At 34.3% G+C, this 22,660-nt stretch overlaps 2 protein-coding genes across 2 annotated transcripts; one reads left to right on the top strand and one right to left on the bottom strand.

Moving 5' to 3' along the window:
* The first annotated feature begins 1,811 nt into the window (after positions 1-1,811).
* On the top strand, positions 1,812-22,642 carry LOC120212717 (magnesium transporter MRS2-2-like). Its single transcript, XM_039210934.1, has 14 exons — positions 1,812-1,822; positions 6,720-6,729; positions 9,442-9,446; positions 19,233-19,554; positions 19,642-19,671; positions 20,386-20,524; positions 20,676-20,797; positions 20,920-20,994; positions 21,536-21,742; positions 21,813-21,857; positions 22,011-22,055; positions 22,137-22,166; positions 22,279-22,398; positions 22,502-22,642. The coding sequence occupies exons 4-14, from the start codon at positions 19,315-19,317 to the stop codon at positions 22,586-22,588; spliced, it is 1,140 nt and encodes a 379-aa protein (XP_039066865.1). The 5' UTR covers positions 1,812-1,822; positions 6,720-6,729; positions 9,442-9,446; positions 19,233-19,314; the 3' UTR covers positions 22,589-22,642.
* Positions 12,533-17,563, bottom strand: LOC120212718 (putative ion channel POLLUX-like 2). Its single transcript, XM_039210935.1, has 4 exons — positions 17,448-17,563; positions 16,979-17,070; positions 14,036-14,328; positions 12,533-12,575 (listed from the first exon to the last, which is right to left on the bottom strand). The coding sequence occupies exons 1-4, from the start codon at positions 17,512-17,514 to the stop codon at positions 12,548-12,550; spliced, it is 480 nt and encodes a 159-aa protein (XP_039066866.1). The 5' UTR covers positions 17,515-17,563; the 3' UTR covers positions 12,533-12,547.
* Positions 22,643-22,660: the final 18 nt, after the last annotated feature.

Below are 22,660 nucleotides of genomic sequence, written 5' to 3'. Positions count from 1 at the left end.
TCCTGGACTCATATCTGGATCGGATATGAGTTGAGGGTGTTACACTGGCTATTTTGAAACATCGAATACACTTGATACATCGATGCACTCTTAGTGCACCGATGCACTAAGGATCCAACGGTCAAAATATTTGAATTTTACACTGATGCAACGATGTACCATGGGTATGCATCGATGCACTGACGCTCCCAAATGCTTTAATTAATTGTTTTCACACTTAAACGGCTCTATTGACTCAACTAATCATCCCCAATGTTCAGAAATGATTCAAGATATATTTAAACAAGCTTATAAGTCACTGATCAATAACAAGAATCATCAAGCAACTAGAAACAAGAGAGAATCAAAGAGAAAGTATCAAACCTCAAGTTTGAGCATTTCAAGCCTATTTTTATTCAATATTCATTTTTTCTTTCAATAACACTTATTGTGATCAATTGTATTTATTCTTGAGTGTTCTTTCTTTGTTCTAGAATTGTGTAAACATATTTGCCTTGTGAGGTTTTTCTTGTAAGTTTGCAAATTTGTAATCTTCTCTTTGAGAAAAGAGTGTTCTCAAGAATTGGGGTACATTCTTGAGGGAGTTGTAAGGTTATCTCTTTGGCCTCAAAAGAAAGAACAAATTAGTGAATTTGTTGGAAAATCCTTAGTGTGGATAGCTAAGGTAGTGGACGTAGACTTTGGTTGATAAAGTTGAACCACTGTAAATCGTTGTGTAATTACTTTCAATTTTCTGTAAAAGCTTCCACCAAATTTTTATTGCCAATTCACCCCCTCTTGGCCGATTCCATCGATCGATTAACTCAACAATTGGTATCAGAGCCTCACTCATTTGAAGGTTTAATCACCTCTTGAGTCGATTCGGGAAGAGTTACATCGATTATCAAGTCATCAATAACCTCCGCTTCAAATTTCGACTCTTGTCTCGATTCGATGCCCGTCAACAAGCCTCCTTTCTTCAATGGAGCAAACTATGTCTATTGAAAAAATAGGATGATGTACTTTATTCAAGCAAGTGACATGGGAGCATGGAATGCCGTAGAAGAAGGATATATCAAGCCTCTCACTCATCCGAGATTGTGGAGTAAAAGAGAGACAAGAATGTTCCAGCTCAACTCCAAAGCCATCCATATCATATTTTGTGCTCTTGGACCAGATGAATACGGAAGAGTTTCATCTTGTACATCCGCCAAAGAAATATGGGACAAACTTCAAGTCACTCATGAAGGTACCGATGTGGTAAAGAAATCCAAAATTAGTATTCTAACGCATAGCTATAAAAATTTCAGGATGAAACCAAATGAAGATATCAAAGCTATGACGGATAGATTTTCAACGATTGTCAATGGTCTCAAATCATATGGAGAGATCATTTCAAATGAAAAGCTTGTGAGGACGTTAGTCTACTCTCTTTCAAAATCGTGGCAATCAAAGAAGACAGTAATCATTGAGTCTAAGGACCTAACGTCCTTAACTCTTGAAGAGCTAATCGGTTCCCTTCTCACTCACGAAATGATGCTTGAAGATGAAGTGGACCTCGATAAAATTGACGAGACACCAAAGGAGAATGAGAATAAGAAAAATATTGGAGTTGCTCTCAAATCCACAAAAGATGAGAGTGATTCGAATGACGACGATGATGACGAGGAAATGGCATTATTTGCCAAATGATTCAGAAAGTTGATGATGCCCAACCGAGGTAGAAAATTCAAACGCAATGAAGGCTTCAAAACTGAATCGAATGAGAAAGACACGATCATTTGCTATGAATGCAAAAAGCCGGGGCATGTCAAATATGATTGCCCACAATTGAAGAAAAAGGGTCAATCCAAAAAGAAGCACAAGGATCATGTAGCTACATGGAACGATGAAGAAGGTTCCGATGAAGAGGAACAAGAAGTTGCAAACTTGTGCTTAATGGTTATCGAGGAAGATTCTAAGGTAACCTCTAACTCTTTTGATTAAGATGAATTATCTTATGATGAGTTATTAGAGGATTATAATGATTTGACTTCGAATTATAAGACTCTATTTTCAAAATACAAAAATGATATTTCAAAATTGAAAAACGAAAATAGTCTTTTATCCAAGACCAACAATGAGCTTGAAAGTAAGATAAAAGAATTGTAAATCAAAATTATTGATTTTGAAAAGAAAAATACTGATTTGCATAACTTACTTTCAAAAGTTCATGATGATCATCAAAAGAAGATTGATGATCTTAAAACTTCTTTTAATAAGGTTGGTACAAATTTTTTTGAAAAAGGTGAGAATTCAAAATCAAACTTTGTTAAGAAAAGTTTTAGAAACTACAATCATAGAAGTCCTCAAAGAACTTCAAATGGTAAAATCCTTAGAAGTATATGGGTTCCTAAAGAACTCATTACTACTAAAGATAAAAATTTCCTTCATAAATGGATACCTAAGGGGACAAGGATTTTAGAAACTAATAAATATGGACCCAAAAGAATTTGGGTACCAAAAATTAGAAATTAATCTATGTTTGTAGGAAAAGGAGCATTGCTACAAGGCACGGGAAACAAATCCAAATTCATGGTACCTTGATAGTGGATGCTCGAGACACATGACCTGAGACAAAAGCCGATTCATAGAGCTTAACATCAAAAATGGAGGAGAAGTGACTTTTGGTGATAATTCAAAAGGTCACATTGAAGGTATTGGTACTATAGGTAATACCTCTTCCATACAAATTAAAAATGTGTTATATGTGAATGGATTAAAGCATAATCTATTGAGTATTAGTCAATTATACGATAAGGGATTCAATGTCATATTTGAAATAAATGGTTGTAAAGTCATTGACATTGCATCTAATCAGGTTATGCTTGTTGGTCATAGAATAGGAAACATATACACGGTGCATTTAGACTCTATTGATATGACTAATTTGTGCCTAGTTGCTAAGGATGAACATGATAGTTGGTTATGGCATAGGAGACTAGGACATGCTAGTATGAGTGTTTTGCAATGGCTAATTCAAGGAGACTTAGTAAGAGGGTTGCCTAAGCTTAATTTTGATAATGATAAAATCTGTGATGCTTGTGCTAAAGAAAAACAAAAGCGAATTTCTTTCAAATCCATTAATGATGTGTCAACTAGTAGAGTATTACAATTTATCCATATAGATCTTTTTGGGCCAACTAGGACTACTAGCTTGGGTGGAAAACAATATGCATTTGTCTTGGTAGATGATTATTCTAGTTATATTTGGGTTCTATTCTTAAGTACTAAAGATGAAGCATTAGAAAATTTCATCACATTTTCAAAAGTGATCCAAAACGAAAAAGATTACTCTATCACTAGTGTTAGAAGTGATCATGGCACTGAATTTGAAAATCTTGGATTTAATGAGTTCTGTAATTCTAATGGTATTAGCCATAATTTTTCAGCACCTAGAACCCCTCAACAAAATGGAGTTGTTGAGAAGAAAAATCGAACTTTATAAGAAATGGCTAGGACCATGCTTTATGAAAATAATTTGCCAAAATATTTTTGGGCGGAAGCCACAAACACCGCTTGTTATGTTGTAAACCGAGTAATGATTAGGCCAATTTTAAAGAAAACTCCATATGAAATTTTCAAAAATAAAAAGCCTAACATTAGCTATTTTCATCCTTTTGGATGTAAATGTTTTGCTTTAAAAAATGGTAAAGAAAACCTTGGCAAATTTGATGCTAAAAGTGATGAATGAATTTTTCTGGGTTATTCCTTAAATTCTAAAGCTTATCGAGTATTTAATAAAATAGCTTTAGTTGTAGAAGAGTCTATACATGTTGTTTTCGATGATAATCTCCTTCCAAGGAAGGATTCTTGTGTTAATAATGATGTAGGTATTATAAATACAAATGACGTTAGACATGACGTTGGAGAATCATCATTAAAGGAAGAAACGAAAGATGAGGAAACTCATGATCCTCTCCAGAATCCAACCATTGAAGAAAGGGAAGTATCTTATCCAAGAGAGTACAACTATATCAAGGATGGTGAGATTATAGGTGATCCATCCAAAGGGGTAACAACTCGATCTTCTCTTAGAAATATTTGTAATTATGTTGCATTTATTTCATGCATAGAGCCTAAGAATATTAAAGAAGCGTTAAATGATGAACATTGGATTATGGCTATGCAAGAAGAATTAAATCAATTTGAGAGAAGTAAAGTATGAACATTAGTTGAAAGGCCTAGTAATAAATCTACTATAGTTACTAGATGGGTATTTAGGAATAAGCTTGATGAAAGTGGTAATATAGTGAGAAACAAGGCTAGACTTGTTGCTCAAGGGTATACTCAAGAAGAGGGCATAGACTATGATAAAACATACGCTCCCGTAGCTAGGATGAAAACAATTAGAATGTTATTAGCATTTGCATATTTTCATGAATTTAAATTATATCAAATGGATGTTAAAAGTGCATTTTTAAATGGTTTTATAAAAGAAGAAGTGTATGTGGAACAACCTTCAGGTTTTGAAGATTCAAAATTTTCAGATCATGTTCTTAAATTGACAAAAGCACTTTATGGTTTAAAACAAACTCCTAGAGCTTGGTATGAAAGATTGTCAAATTTTTTAATTGAAAAAGGTTTTTCAAAAGGAAAGGTTGACACTACATTGTTTTTAAAGCATAAAGGTAAAGATTTATTAGTAGTTCAAATTTATGTTGATAATATAATATTTGGTTCTACTAATGATGTTCTTTGCCAAGAATTTTCTAAGCTAATGCAAAGTGAATTCGAGATGAGCATGATGGGGGAGCTCTCATTTTTCTTGGGACTCCAAATCAAGCAAAGAAAAGATGGAATCTTCATCAATCAAGCTAAATACGTCAAAGATATGCTCAAGAAGTTTGGGCTGGAAAATGGGAAACCTTATGACACTCCAATGAGCTCATCAACAAAGCTTGACTTAGATAAAGAAGGTAAATGTGTGGATGTTAAATTATATAGGTCAATGATTGGTTCTTTGCTCTATCTAACTGCAAGTAGACCAGACATTATGTTTAGTGTTTGCTTATGTGCTAGATTTCAATCATGTCCTAAAGAATCACATTTACTAGCTGTCAAGAGGATCTTTAGATACCTTAAGGACACTCCTTGTATAGGACTTTGGTATCCTAGAGACTCTAGCTTTAGCTTGCATGCCTTCTCAGATGCGGATTATGGAGGATGCAAATTAGATAGGAAAAGCACATCTGGTACTTGCCAATTTCTTGGAAATATGTTGATTTCGTGGTTTTCAAAGAAACAAAATTGTGTTGCATTATCTACCACTGAAGCCGAATGCATTTCAGCTGGTAGTTGTTGTGCACAAGTTTTATGGATGAAACAACAACTTTTTGATTATGGAATTGAAGTAGGTACCATTCCTATCAAGTGTGATAATACTAGCGATATTTGTCTCACTAAAAATCCCATCCAACACTCTAGAACTAAGCATATTGAAATTAGACATCACTTCATTAGAGACCATGTCGCTAAAGAAGATGTAGTTCTAGAATTTGTTGATACTTTGCACCAATTAGCGGATATTTTTACAAAACCTTTAGATAAAGAAAGATTTTGGACACTTAGGAGAGAATTAGGTTTAACTGACCTATATTTACTTAGTGTTTAAAATAATTTTAGCACTTTTAAGAATAAATGAAAAATGCTTATAATGATAATTTTTGATTGCATTCATTGCTATTAGTTAGGGGGAGTTTATGTTATTTGGTGAAAATTAATGTTCAAATGTTGTTTAAAGAGAAATTTGATGGATTGAACATGATTAATTTTCAATATATGAGTTGCCAATACCACTAGAGCTAATTAATTTAGCATTTTAAGTGTTTAAAACTGATTTTTGACATTTTTATGCTTCATGCATCGATACACTTAACAGTGCATCGATGCATCCCTTTGAATGTGCATCGATTCATCTTGTTGATGCACACCTTGAATGTGCATCGATGCACAGGGTCATGCATCGATGCATCCGTCGGGTTTTGGGTTAAAATGCCTCATTTTCTTTTTTTTCATACCCTAAACCTAAAAACTCTCCCACCGTTCGTCCCTCTCTCACTCTAAATCCTCCTCTTACTCAAAATCATCGAAAATCATCGGTTTCTTCATGCTTTTCATCTTCAAAACCTGCTTATATCATTAAATCGTGCAAAACAACTCCTCATCCCTCTCAATCCGAATTTTCAAGGTAATATTTCAAAAACCTCTATTTTATTGATTTTTGATTTTAGAACTAGTTTTGATTAGTTCTAGGATGAACATTATATCGGGCATTGATTATTTGTTGGTTCTAAACTAGATTTTGCTACCAATTTCATAAAAAACAAACAAATTTTCAAGATTTTTTTCTTTAAATTTCGAACTTAATATATATATATATATATATATATAATTTCGAAAAATTAGTAATTTTTTTATTTAATTGTGTTGTTTTCATGAAAACTATATTATGATTAAATAGTTTTCAATTGAGGACTCATTTGAGTTTTGAGATTGATTGTGGATACATGTGTTTCAAATTGCAGGTGATATTCCTTATTCCAATTTTCTTTAATCATGTCAAATCCTAAACGACCTAGGCCATCTTCGAGTCGGTCAAACCAAAACCGTCCTCCCGTTCCTCCTCCACCTTCATCTCTATTAGGATCTTGTTTTAACATGCATGAGCGTCGTAGAGACAAATTGTACTATAGGTACAGAAACTCTTTCCAAACTTATAGAATCCGTGAAGAGCGTATTCCTTCGCTTCAAGCTATGGTTGACATTGATTTCGAATACCTTCCGATTCTTAAAGCTTGGAAGTTTGATAAATTGTTTAAGTTTAAACCTATCGTCTATCAACAATTGGTCCGCATTTTCTATTCCAATGCGGTGTGTATTCAAAATGAAACTCAATGTGGAACTATAGCCATTAGATCCTATCTTTTAGGCCAATATATTAATATTAACCCCAAGACTATAGTTTTCCGATTTGGGTTAGATGATAGTAGTGTATATAATGAGAGTGAAAATGTGGAATATCCCTATGTTCCAAACTCAAGTGTTAGTACTCTATGATCTCATCACGATCGTTTTCTCCATTTGATGATCTCTTGGTGGTTTAGACCATCCGGAGGTAGGTACTCCACACTACGTGCTAGGGATTTATGGTGGATGTATTGTCTTAAAAATAAAATCAAAATAAATCTGCCCCACATTATATTCAGTCAACTAGTAGACATCATAAATATTGTTCCTTCAAAACATGTTGAAACATTGATTTATGGATGTCTTCTTAGTAACCTCTTTATCAAAATTGGTCTAGACATCTCTCTCGACAATCCTATCCCACTCCAAAAATCAAATCAATCTCACATCCTTGAAGAAAGCGGATTGAAAACAATACGAGGTAACCGGTCAATGGGTTTTTAGACCCAGAAGACAAACTCATCACGAGCTGCTCCTAGCTCCTCTCGTGCTCCTCCTCCTCCGGCTCTGGCTGATGACGATGATCCTGAATTTCAACAACTTATGCAAGACATAGATGATCACGTACCTGATGACGAGCCTGCACCGGAACCAGCTCCACAAGAAGATCAAATGCCTCTATATTTTTGTTCGTGTTTGGAGATATTTGATTTACGGTATGCGTCCATGGATTCGCGCTTCACATTCATTGAGTCCCAGCTCTCTACCTTGGGAGCTCGACAACAAGATATGAATGATCGTTTGGATGCACTCACGCTTGAGATGAGAGCTCGTTACCCTCCTCCTCCTCTCGATACTTCGATGGATGAATAGACTCATCTTGCTTTGATTGTTTTTGGGTTTGAACTTGGATTTAAAATTGTTAAAACATTTTGGGTTGTCTTTCTTTGATTGTTGGATGTTTTTTTGATGGATATTTTAACTTTTATATATATTTTGGTTTGTTTCAATATATGCATCAGTTATTTTTTAGTTGAAATATGACCAATTTACCATTTCACATTTTATTATGAATATTGATTATGAACACTAATGGCTAACCTCTCTTTTGATATTTGATCTTAGCAGCTTAAGCTATATTCAATTAAAATGTTTAATCAATTGTTTTTCAAAGCCTTCAGTTTTTGAGTCTTTTTGATTTAACAAAAAGGGGAGAAATGTTAAGTGTTATAGTAAGGAGGAGTAATATTTCAAAATTAATTTCAAATTTTTACAAAATCTTAAATTAACACAAATGTTTTGTTATATCAAAAAGGGGGAGATTGTTGAAAACATTTTTGTTTCGATATAACAAATTAGTTTAAATGAATTTTAAGATTTTACAAATGATTTTCTAAAGTATATTCGATTCAATTAATCGAATATCAAATTATTACTCCAAGTCTTTTAAGATCAATTTCAAACCTTACTAAATGTGTAATATTGTGTTTTATACTTAATATATTTTTGAAACAATTTTCACAAAGTATTTTGAACCAAAATCAAGCCTAAAATCAATTTTTCAGAGTGATGCACCGATGCACCAATCCATGCATCGATGCACCATGAAATAAATTGAACATCGAATGAATTTCATGCATCGATGCACATACCATGCACCGATGCACTGAGGATTTTATGAAAACATCGAATGCATTTGATGCATCGATGCACTCTGACTATTTTGAAACATTGAATGCACTTGATGCATCGTGCACTCTTAGTGCACCGATGCACTAAGGATCCAACGGTCAAAATATTTGAATTTTACACTGATACAACGATGCACCATGGGTATGCATCGATGCACTGACGCTCCCAAATGCTTTAATTAATTGTTTTCACACTTAAATGGCTCTATTGACTCCACTAATCATCCCCAACGTTAAAAAATGATTCAAGGTGTATTTAAACAAGCTTAGAAGCCACTAATCAATAACAAGAAACATCAAGCAACTAGAATCAAGAGAGAATCAAAGAGAAAGCATCAAACCTCAAGTTTGAGCATTTCAAGCCTATTTTTTATTCAATATTTATTTTGCTTTCAAGAACACTTATTGTGCTCAATTGTATTTATTCTTGAGTGTTCTTTCTTTGTTCTAGAATTGTGCAAACATATTTGCCTTGAGAGGTTTTTCTTGTAAGTTTGCAAATTTGTAATCTTCTCTTTGAGAAAAGAGTGTTCTCAAGAATTGGGGTATATTCTTGAGGGAGTTGTAAGGTTATCTCTTTGGCCTTAAAAGAAAGAACAAGTTAGTGAATTTGTTGGAAAATCCTTAGTCTGGATAGCTAAGGTAGTGGACGTAGACTTTGGTTGATAAAGTAAAACCACTGTAAATCGCTGTGCAATTACTTTCAATTTTCTGCAAAAGCTTCCACCAAATTTTTATTGCCAATTCACCCCCTCTTGGCCGATTCCATCGATCGATTAACTCAACACAAGTCCATCTCTGCAATTCTAAATTCTAGACTCTATCTCTGTAATTCTATAAAACAAGTCCAATTCTGGACTCTATCTCCTTTCCTCCCCATCTTCCTCTGTTTCTCCAAACCATAGCCTTTTATAAAGCTGGATTGAAATTGATGCATTGAATACAGAAACTATATCTCCAGCCAGAATGCTTAACACCATGAGGAAACTACCATTAACTCCCTAGGTTTGAACCATGGCTTAATTTAATATTCTGAAATGCTTTCTCCTGTTTACCAGATTGTTCTCACTAAAAATAGAAGTGTCAATTATACACTTCAACTTGCCAGAAGAACAAAAACCACCTTCTACCTGATGAGTTGGTGATCTTTAGATCTCCTCCAAGATTATAAAATAAGAATGGTTATAAAACCAGGTATGAAGGAATAAAAGTTGGTTTCAAGCTGATAGGTCCTAGCAGTCACATGCACCAGAAATAACATCCTTGCAGCACCTCTAAGTGCCTCCAAGTCCATACAAAAGTAGTATGTTGATAACTGCAGCCACTCTTAACCATGCAGATTCTATGATCTCAAAAAACTATAAAAATTACAGGTTCAAATCAAAATCTTTATCATTTCTGTGTTTGAAGGTCCACCACTCTAAATCTAACCTCACTTTGTTCATTGTCTAGCTACTCCAGTAATTAAAAATGAACACATTAGACATGATTATCACATTTTCTACCATATTTTTTCCAAGACTTTAAAATAGAAATAAAAATAATAATAAAGAGAAAAGTACCCAAAAACTCAACGAAAAGAAGACATGCACTTATCCATCCAGAGATCGACTTCAAGAGCTCACATGTATTGGAGTTATATTAATCCTATGTCTATGCAGATGTATATACCTCAACAACAGTTGGGATGGATTCCATCTCGGGAATAGGTTGAAGTGCTAGTACAAAGAGAAATTCATCAGTGTCGACTTCATACCTAGTCAGTTGACAAACTGTAGTCATTAAACTTACTCTGGAGAAAATTGTCCTTTTTTGGACTAGTTAAATAGAAACATGCAAAGAATTGAGTAGAAATGAGAGTTGTTGTATTTATTATCTTTTGTCATAAATTAGATCCCTAAATTAAGTAGATTACATAATATGGTAGGATTGTTGTGAATGTATTTTATTAATTAGGATCCCTAACTTTAAGGAATTATATTTATTCCTAGAATCAATCACTTACTTAGTCTAGTAGTTTCCTAAAATAAGAGAGTAGTTTGTATATTTAACTGTGTAAGTTTCCTACATGAAACATATGAGAGAATTACAGAAAATTCCTGGTATTGACATGGTATCAGATCCTGTATAACTTTTCATTTTGGGTCTTGTATCATTGTTTAACAGTCATTTTTAGTCCTTATATTCCCTTTAAAGTGTAAGATATCTATCCAACAAAAATTTGGGTGATATAGCTGATTCTAGTAATACTGAATTTACTCAAGAAGGCACAATGAGTGAGGGAAGTCACCCTAATCTAATTAGTTACTTACAAAACATACAAGCCGCCTATAGATTGAATGGTAAGAACTATCTTAAGTGATCCCAATCAAAGAAAGTCTTCTGAGTCTTAACTCCTTTCTTCGCCCATTCAAAGAAATACCATTGTTTTCTTTATTTGAAATGATCCGATAGGACCTAATCTTTTTCCCATTATTATCTTGCCTATCTGGACAACTGTCCTCAGTTCCTACTTTGTTCCTGCCCATTTTTCCATCATCCAACAAAGCCTTATTCGTGTGACCCCAAAAGCATCCAACTCATCACTCATCGAGACTTCTAAACCGTTTCCCCTCGAGCCACCGACATCATTAACTTCATAATTATTCCCAAAATACCACCTGACAAATTTTCCTTGATTCATGTATCCACCCTGCCTTGAGAATCCGTGTTTGGCTGTTGACTTTCCTTCACCCTCTCACCATCTGTCTCATCACTCTGAAAACTTTCTGATAATTCATCTTCTCATTCATCATCTGAACCATCTTCTTCCTCCTTATCAACAATATCTGGGAAGAAATCCTCTACTACTTCCACCTTTATCTTTATCAAATATAGTCTCCCATTAGTTGTGATCGAAATTGAACTTGAAAATCAAATGGGCTCGCAATTCTCAGAAGCATTTGGGCAACACGACAATCTGCTTTCTTCAGTGTTCCTTCTTGTATCTTCACTAACGACCCCATCTATTCGCTAGATTGAAGAAAAAACCCTCACTCCAGCAATTGAGAGGCACACCAATTAGCGAAATATAGCAAAAGGCTAATAGAACCCCCTCCTGAGAAACATGAGATAACCAATCAAATCAAGAGTTTATAACTTTAATTTTCTTCTCCAAAGCTTACTTTCGATCATCCTCTGACGGGAACATGATTATATAAGCATTCTTAATGAATCCCGATCTGGCCACCTTGGGTTAATCCCATCATTATAAATGGCCTCTTAAACAAACCCCAATTCATTATTATGCTTACAGATACCGGTAAGAGATGCTTTTATCCAAACCCTTTCTTCAAATGGAATAAAAACATTCAACGGACCCTTCGAACCCCCTGGACCATCGTTAACCTTTTCTTGGTGACTCAAATTTCTTGTTCTATCTCCAACCACCGTATCTTATATGATCTCCCATCATAAAACTTATTGAAAATAGCCTTTCTTTCTTCAAAACGCTCAAAAGAATTGCTACTCCGACTCTTTATATCCCCCGATCTATTACTTCCAATCTTCTCTGATCTTGAGATTTCGGATATCTTGCAACTCCAACTGAGATTCTCTTTCCATCAACCATGGCATTGTTCAACTTCTAAACATCCTTGAGAAGATCTCCCTCACTTGCGAAATGGACAAAAGCAAAAGTAGTCACCTTGTACTTCGGTCTCTTATTCACACTAGGGATATAAACCTTTGTAACCTTTCCATGGTGATTGAACAGTTCTCATAAGGTTCTCCTATGAACATTTCTACTAAGATTATCAACAAAAGCAAACTAGATTGCTCCAGTGGGGAGCTTTCCGACTCTTTGTCTTCTAGACTCGCTCATCGCTCGTTTTGCTTTACATTTAAAATTACATTACCTAAACTTGACCACCAATAACAACAAATGAGAATCATGCTACTAGGAGATCCACAAGAAACCTAAAAATGACAGAGACAAGAGAATTACTCAATTCTTAAAACATAAATTATGAACTATAAATCCATTTAGACTCCAGAAGGGAACAAAAAAAGTTATATATTAAAGAAAATAGAGGCAACATAAACAACTTTTTAACTTGTGACATTTTAATTCAACAAAAGCAAGTTGTCTAAGATTGCGTGAACTTTTCAAATTTTAGATCTACTAAGAATTTAAACCATATTAGCAATGCTTTAAAAAAAAGCATATACAAGGTCTCTTGTGAAGCACAACGCAGTTTCAACCTTAAACATACTCATTCTCCAAGAATTACAACTAAGAATACTTTGGCACTAAAAAACATTGGTTTCCTTGTTCATTTATGTTAAACAGCCAATCTAAAATCTACTTGCAATAGGTGGGAGAGGCCTAACCTGAATATAAGAACATAAGAAAAACCACTTAACCTCACAAGGGGTGGAGAACGTCACATTATGTAAAAACATGAGGAATCAAGTAAATTTGAGAGCTTTGATACCATGTTAAGCATTCAACCTAACACGTATCCCACCTAACAATCCATAAACCATTTTTGACTAGGATAGGTACACAATTTAGAATCAATATTGCCTTCTAAGCATACTTAATTCATTACTAGTCAGAAAATATTAGTTTCTTAGTAAATTTAATACTATATAGCCAAACATTAAACTAAAATCTTAAATTGATAGGTTGAGGCAAACTGATATTGTAGATTGTAGCCTCATAAATTAGAATTTAATTTTTATTTACTTTGTATTCTGCTTCTTATCTGATTAAGAGATTAGGTAAGATAAGATTAAATAGAATTTTAATTAGATTAAGTTGACTCCTAATAGGACTCCAAGTTAGAGTTGTATACCAACTGTAAATCTGCCCATGGCCTAACCTATGTACTCATTTTCAATGAGAAAAATTACAGAGAATACAATCCCTTCCCTGTTCCAAACCGTCTTCTCTATTTTCTACAGATATTATGTCTCTTTACGCATCCCTTCACTTGCAAGCCCATTGAGATCTGCAAGTTGAAGTGTTCAAAGACAGGTCGTATGTTCACTTACAATTTGAAAATATTAAATGTTAACTTAGCAAGGGTTGCTAGGACAGAAACTCAACCATGATTTGATTCCATGATAGTTAATAGGCCTAAAGGCATACACAAAGAGACGACGGCAAAACTAGCATGTATTTCCAGAACTTCTTTGATCCCTGCCAAAGTTGCATGTCATTAATTTACTCTAAATGTAAGTTCATGCTTATTAAACATTTGTCATTTCCCTTCGCATACATAAAGAGATGACGGTAAAACCTCTAATCACTATCAAACATTTGTCATTTCCCTAGAGAACGGCCAACAATAATGCATTATTACCAAGTCCAGACAAAAGCCATAGACTAGTTAAAAAATGGAAGGAAAAAAAGGATGGTAAGTTTCACTAGCGTGGCAATATTTTTCTCCATTTGAATATTGAATAAATACAGTAACCGTGAAAAATTCCATCTAATATCCAGAACTGAAGGCAAGGACAAGTCTAAGTTAAGAGGAGTTGGTTTATTCAAGGAACTAGATATGCAGGCAAGTGGAAGGCTTCTAGCCGCCAAAGTCTGAAATAGACGTGGAAATAGGCCTTGGAACATCTTCGTTAATGTGTTGAGAAAATCTAATTGCATTAGTCGCAATAAGAAAAATGATGACATAGTTCCAGTGATCAGTATAGCTTGATGACCCAGCAGCTGCAATGATGACATTAAGAACATTAGGACATTAAAATATTCAGCTTATCCCCATCAACCTTAAGAAAAAGAATGACCATGCAACAAGGTTCTATAGGACTAATAATCATGAAGAAATAGTAGACAAAGTAAGTGAAAACTCATTATTTCCAATGGTGTAGCAAAATAAAGGTGCAATAATGCAAGTTCCTTTCCTACAAAATTCTACAGTTGATGAAGTGACTTGGGTCAAAAACTTGCTTTATGAAATGCAAGTTCCCTTGCAGCATGCTCCCATTATTTTTTTTATAAGAATAGGTCTTATTAAAAACCCCTTCATACATCTCGGCACACCACAAGGTAGCCAATCTGTAGCGGAAGGAAAAAGAGTACCTCATTTTTATTTGAAATTCAGAAAAACGGCATTACAAAAGTCCACCACATTAAATACATCAAGACTCATTCAAAAGTGGGGCGTAAATACATCAAACTGCCAACAGACCTCTACTCATCAACCCTCAGCAGCCACAAAACTCAACCCACTACCTTATTCCTTGTTTAGCTAGCCCATCAGCCCTAGCATTAGCACACCTACTAACATGACGAACAATGACAGAGTGTTCCTTGGCCCTAGCATGCTTCCATTATTAGTTGTGACAACATTGCCATCACTTATTTATGTGAGAAAAATATCTTTCACAATAGAACGAAGTACACCGCAGTGACATTTCATTATGTCGAGAACATTTTAAGCAAAAAAAGCATCAGGACACTCACATTCATGGTGCTGACAAGCTAGCTAAATACATTGACCAAGCCGCTTTCCAGGCCCCTTTGTTCAATATCCCTTCAAGTTAGGCACTGTCCCCACCACCTAGCTTGAGGGGGTTATATTGATGCACTTCATATGTACGTTGATGATTTCAACCATTGAGTTACTCATTTCTCTCATTTTAGACCGAGTTTTTAGCTTTTAGTTGTATGCTTTTTAAGTTGTTTCATATTTGAATAGTTCTTTTGAGTTTCAGGAGTGTTCTTTAGTTTTAGTTGTTTTACTCTTCTTATTGAAACACGGCTTTATCAATGAATAAGTGCATCGTGTTTTCAGATTCTCTTAAAGCTTTTATACATAAATAGGGTGGCAAGTCCGTCATTAATTTATTAAAGAATAAGGGGCTATGCTACTCTTGACTTTCCATTTTCCCTAAAGTCCCCAATAATGGATATGGGGATAATATGGCCTTCAAATACATGGAAAACTCAGAATAAATTGAACATTCACATGTCCAACACATTCTCATATCTGACACTCTCACTCAAGTTCAAGTAACATAACAATAAAAATTGTACCCAATCGATTCTTGACTAAGTTGCTTTACACCCAACTCATCTTGATCAGTTTTTCTTCTTTTTTACCTTTCATTTAGTGAGGAGGAAGACAATGATTTAATCAAAGCAAACTCATGTTATAGTAGCATATACCGACGAAGCTCCGATTACCTTCGTTTATCTTACATAATTTTTTACTCTGCTGCAGCATTCTGATTTTTATCTTTATCTTATTATCACTTGGATAGTAGCCACCTATAATTTTATCCCATCTAGATTCTAGATAACAAATTTCTCTAATCCAATCTGCTCTCTCATCTTGCTTCAATGCCATTTCATATTCATCCTTCCAATATTTGTTATCCGTCCAATTTCCAGCATTCCTACTACTTCATCAATGTCTACTAGAGACTTCCCTCTCCATAACCACCTACTAATTTCCCTAGATTCATCCTCGGATTTCTTCTTGTTCCTGTACCACTATAATTAAGCAGCAAAAAGGTCCTTACATCCTAGAAGGTGTCATTGTAGATAGAATTCAACAATTCAGTTCAGGACAGAGAGAGCATGTTAAACAAAAATTTCTATGCTAACCAGTATACCCAAGTACAACTACTTACATCTAAGAACTGTTCTATTGTTATCTCATATCTATATTCAAATGACATGTTTGCAACTATATTGGTCATATTACAGTCACTAACATGCGCACAAAATATTAGGCAGCATGAGTACAAAAAGTAGCTCAAACATGCTCTCCTCCAGAAACTAATGAAAGACCAAATGAAAAAACCAGCATATGGACACAGTACTCATGATAACAATCAATGTAGAAGATACTCAATGATAGGAAAAAGAAAATACACCATAAATAGAGGTCCTTTAAAAAATATTGAAAGAACATTTTTTTTTTTGATAAAAATGGGTGGTCTCGTTAAGAACTCCCTTCATAACCGTCAAGCTACGAAAATAGCTTAACGGACATTGGAAGGAAGAAAAGAGTGCCTCAAAATTTTATTACTTAAATACCAAGTACATCAAGAGTACGTTACAATCAACACAACTAGAATACATCCACAAAATGACCATAACATCTGCAGACAACACAACAAAAACCTATCCCTAACTTAGCAATAGTTGCCCCTCCTTACAAAATAACCTAGACATCCTATACACATCAGAACAGTAGGCTGCACTACAAACTAATGCCCAATTCCCGACTTTGCAAGCTCATCAGCCTTCCAATTACAACATCTCTGAACATGCCTTACAATTAAACTTTTATAACATCAAGAAAGAATGACAATATTATAACCTTTGGAATCAATGATTTAAGGCTTACCTGATAACTATTCTGTAGATCAATCCTTGAGAATTTGACATTTGAATTATTTGAAACATCCACTGCTTTTTGACAATCAACTTCCCATTTTCCTGGAGAGGGCAAGCTATCACATTCTTTTGGCACATGAAAATAAATTAAAAGAAGGACGAGGAGATTCTAAGTTCTAACATGCTATGTAAGGAAATAAACATGAGGCCAGTCCTCATAAATATGAAATCAAAAGAAACTTGAACAGCAACTATAAACCTGTCAAATACAAATTAATATATTTCTTTTTCATAACCCACTTCTTCTCAGCAGCTGTTTCAAAATTTTCCTATTTACCTATGAGATATAGTTTTGACAGTGTGATTGAAACAGTAAGAGTTCCGCCGTTAACATCATTATATAAAGATTAATAACTTGTTGATAAACTGAACAAAGGTATCGATTTAACAAACTCTTAGTGCAGGTGGCTAGAACTCACCTTCATTGCGCACAATGTTATGATCATTGTTAGGTGAACAAATTTTCCAACCATAGCTGCATAGCATTGATTTCTTGAGAGGAATAGTATTGTTTGAGCCTCTTACGCCTTGTGCTCTACAACAAAATTCTTCATATGCATAATCCAAACATCGATTTTATTTCACCCATGCATTGGAGCTCTCCTACATAGCGCTACATTAGATGAAATATTTTCTCTATGAAACCACAAACCATCCTTCGGAATGCATACAATATAATTGACTGATCGGGCAAAAAGGCAAAGGAACAAAGGAAAAGAAAAGGCAATCTTATCATACATCAGACAGTTCTAAGAAGGTGCAACAGTCAAAATATTGATGCCTTTTAAGCCCATTGATGTACCAACACTTTGTTGAACGCTCAATCATCTTGTTACAACTGTTGATGTTAGAACCCGTGATCTTTAAAAACAATAATGATTCTTTTAACCACTGAGATAAGTTGGTTCGTGCTAAAATATAAAAATAAATATAATTTAAAATGAATTTACTATTTTTTCAAAAAAAGTTTTGACAACTATTAATCATTAGCAATTTCTGAAAACTATTAATCATAAAGAATATAAAATCAAGGGCAATACATCCAACAATAAAAAGAAACATCACTGACAAAAAATGTGAACCAAATTTTTTTTTAGTGTACTAAATCGTTGCGTCCTTCATTGTAAAATATTTGTGAGCTAACATTATCAAAATTGTTCAAATACTTTTTAAAGAGGTTATAGTTGCAAACGTCCGATCATTATGATGACTATTTTTAATTTATTTTATTTGTAATTATTCTTTAAGGAGGGTGTATTCAAGGTTTCAGTTATAAAACTTTGAAAGAGTTGTAAGATACATCTTATCTTTAAAACTAAATAAATATAGTATATTTGAAAAAAAAATTAATATGAGTAATTAAGATAGTGAATGTAAACTTAATTTCGAAGTTAAACCACTCTAAATAAATTGTATATATATTTTAATTGTTTCCACCGAATTTTAAAGAGACAATTTACTCTTTCTTGATATTTTTCGATTGATCGATTGACCTAACAAATGCAATTAATATATTAAATGAAAATAAATAAAAACATTTTAAGTAATCTTATAGAATGATATTGGAGTAAATAATACAAATTAAAAATGGATGAGGGTAAATTTCGGCTTAAATAAAATTGTAAAGACGAAATTAAAATTAATATATAAATATATATAATACTTAACATATTATTCACTCTTTTTATTAAAATTAACCGATTAGAATGATCAAGTAACGCGGTCTAATTGATTGAATATTTTTCAAACCGAATTTAAAAATAGTACTGGAGGATTACATTTTTAAAGGTTAGGACCGTAAAAAAAATTAAAGAATAATTTGATGAAAAAGGATATACTTTGTTGGACAAACGGGCCTTAAATGTTTCTATTTTTAAAAAAGCTAATAATATGCAAGGTAAAAAATTGACATTTTTAATGAAGCAGAGGGACGTGTAAAGTAATTTGACGAGAAATGAAACCGATCTCATGCATATTATTTTACGCAGATAAATAATATAAAATGAATAAATTCCTTAAAAGCAAGGTTTTCATATTCCCTTTGGATCCAAGCTCCAAAGCCATCCATCCACCCCTCAAATAAAAAGAATAAAAGGGGGGGGGGGGGAGAACCTCATTCTTCACATAAAAAAGAAGAAAATAAACCCGTTTAAATTCATGTGAAAATGGGGAGATTTTGAAGTGGTCTGAAAAGGAAAAATAAGCTATATGTACATAATTTGTTGCTAGATTTTTGAAAAGCGGGTTTGGTTGGGTCGGGGTGGTAGTTGAGTGTGATGGTAAGAAATGGTGCTCGTAGTGCCGGCGGACCCACAGGCGGTGGTGGCGGTGAAGAAGAAGGCGCAGCCGTCTCGAAGTTGGGTCCTTCTCGATAGCACGGGAGAGACCACCCTGCTCGATGTCGACAAGTATGCCATCATGCACCGAGTTAACATCCATGCCCGAGATTTACGCATCCTCGACCCTCTCTTGTCTTACCCTTCCACCATTCTCGGTCGTGATGGAGCTATAGTCTTAAATTTGGAGGTTCCGTTTGTTAACCCTTTTTTGTTTTCTCAACAATTCTCTGAACTCTTTTTTAAAACTTTTTTTTTTGTGTTCTTTGATTTGCAGCACATCAAGGCAATTATTACTTCTGAGGAGGTTAGTGGGGTTTTCCCCTTTTGTCAATTCAGTTGAGTTATATATATATATAAGATGTTATTTCTGGAGTTCTTGATGATATTTGGGATTTGGGAGATGATGATGAAGTGCCTTTGAGTATGTGTGGCTTGATTGATTGGTTTTTGAGGTATTGCTTTTAATAGAACTTGTTTGTTTGTTTGTGTTGATGATTTTAGATATTGGATTTGTCTATTTTATTTCTTGGATCGGTTTTATAGAGTTGCTTGCTGCTATTGGATTTTGTTCCTTTAATGTGCGGAATGGGGTTTGTTTAGTTGGTTTTTAGTGAAAGGATTGGAGCTGAAGTGGATTAGAAATAAGGAGTGGTTCAGCCTTTTTTTCGAGTTAAAACATGAAAGGATTTTCTGGGGTTAGTTCATGATATTGAAGTTGAAGTAGGATGAATTTTCCTAATAATGCTTATGAAGTAAATAAATCAATCCAAAGGAACTTCAATTATGATTTTTGAAACTATAAATGAGTTCTTAAGTACGGAGTAGTATGTATTTTGATTTTGAATGAGATAATCTACTTGTCTTGTCAATTTGTGCTGCTTTAGGTGTTCATTGATTGAGGTTGCTGTCCTGTGTAGTTCATAAGCTCAATGATTATCTCTGAAAAGTTTAAGAGTGTTTTTAATTAGGATTTGTGTTGTCTGCTTTTTCAGAGAAATTTTTGTTGTATTTGAAATAGGTTTTACTTCGAGATCCATCAGATGAAAATGTTGTCCCTGTTGTTCAAGAACTTAAGAGGCATTTGCCTCCTGTGAATGCCATTCGCCAAGGTCAGGACTATACCAGCGGACAAAATGATGTTGAGGGTGACGAAGATGGTATGTGTTATTAATCGTGTCTGTTGAGCAGCTAGGTTGATGAAAAGCAGAAAACTCATTTGACATTTCACCAGATTCATCCTTAATATAACATCATAGTGTTTTGATTTTACTCTTTTGACGTCTAAACAATCTGGTACATGCCATGCAGAATCTCCATTTGAATTCCGAGTGTTGGAGGTTGCTTTGGAGTCTATTTGCAGTTTTCTAGCAGCACGAACACTAGAACTAGAGACTGCAGCTTATCCTGCTTTAGACGAGCTGACCTCCCAGGTAATTGTTGTTTCACGTTACCTTTATATTTTACAAATTTTGAATAGCTTTGTTTTCTGCCCGTCCTTCCTCTGCGCCCCTGTTCATGCTGTATTCTAATTTTTTATATATGCTGTATGCAGATTAGTAGTTGTAATTTGGATAGAGTTCGTAAATTGAAGAGTGGAATGACCAGATTGACTGCTCGGGTACAAAAGGTACAACTTCATTCATGCTGATATGTGTATGTGAAACTTTTTTTATCATATGCAGTTCTATCTCTACAGTACAACTACAGTTGTATTTAGTAATTCATTTTGAGCTTTTCACATTCGAGAAAGGATGATTATTAGATGGACTGTCGATGTATCTTTCTAAGGGATTGATGAGTTAAGCTATCGTCAACAATCAACATCATTAGCTCCTTACCTAAAACCAGACGGATTTGTATTGTTTACCATATGGATTCGTGACAATGTTTTATGTTTTATTTTTTAGAAAGATTAGTAGCAGGGCATAGAAACTCTTATATATAGAACATGAAACATTTGAGATAAACACCATTGTCCATTTCTAGGGTTCACTTTTTTACTGATGTCATCTTCCTGAAAGCCTCTATCTTCTAAATAGTCCATTAAGTTTCTTGCATATTTCAGATGGAGTTTTCCCATATTATAATGGAACCTGAATGTGTAAAGAAATTGTTTTAATAGTTACATTAGGTGGCAAGGTATGATGTTCTAATCATCGATTTTGTAGGTGAGGGATGAACTTGAACAACTACTGTATGATGATGATGATATGGCTGACCTTTACTTGTCGAGAGAGTTGGCTGGATCTTCACCTGTTAGTGGATCCGGTGCTGCCAATTGGTATCTTGCATCTCCTACCATAGGATCAAAAATTTCCAGAGCAAGTATGGCAACAGTTCGTGGAGACGAAAATGATGTGGAGGAGGTTGAAATGGTGATTTACTTCTCATGTTAAAAGATTTATCTACCAAAAAGGCTCAAGTTGGTAACAATTTGTTTTGCAGGCCTACTTTATGCAAATTGATGGAACATTGAACAAATTAACAACGGTACTCTTCACCTTGTACCCCTTTTTTCTTCTTATATTTAGCTTGTTTACCATTATTAAGAAATCCATGGATGGATTGGTTTGGACCTTTTTTTATTTTTTTTTCCAAAATCTATATTTCTAAGTTTTTTGCTGCTAACTTGAAATTATACAGTTGCGGGAATACATTGATGATACAGAGGATTACATCAATATTCAGGTAAAGCCATATTTTCTGTTAAACCTGTTGTGATGTGTACTATGATTTTCCCGGCTGAGTCGAGCTTATTTCATTTTGCAGCTTGACAACCATCGAAACCAGCTAATCCAGGTCTGTTGATCTTCTTTCTATAATGTATTCAAGTGATATTAGTTTAGCAGTTAGGGGTCTTTCTAAGTAGCTTTGACATTGTAACAATTGAAGGGATCCTAAAATTTTGCAGTTAGAACTGTTTCTAAGTTCGGGAACCGTGTGTTTATCCATATATTCTTTGGTGGCTGCAATCTTTGGGATGAACATTCCATATACATGGAATGATAACCATGGATACATGTTTAAATGGGTAAGCAAAGTGTTCCATGTGTTAAACTATTGTCATATCCAACTCCGCATCCATTCAATGATCGTTTGTTCGTATTTTTTTTATCTCATGTTTGTGATGAAAGGTGGTCATTGTCTCGGGGGTATTTTCTGCAATTGTGTTTGTACTAATAATGGCGTATGCTCGGTTCAAGAATTTGGTTGGATCTTGAGACTGTCATAATACCACATCCAATGATGTTCATCAATGAAAGCTTATTGGAGATTCTTTGCATGTGAACTAC

The sequence above is a fragment of the Hibiscus syriacus genome, unplaced genomic scaffold, assembly GCF_006381635.1.
Source record: "Hibiscus syriacus cultivar Baekdansim isolate YM2019G1 unplaced genomic scaffold, ASM638163v2 tig00110015_pilon, whole genome shotgun sequence".
NCBI classification, from domain to species: Eukaryota; Viridiplantae; Streptophyta; class Magnoliopsida; order Malvales; family Malvaceae; genus Hibiscus; species Hibiscus syriacus.
The sequence above is the reverse complement of the archived record's forward strand: the minus strand, read 5'-3'. Positions and strand labels throughout refer to the sequence as shown.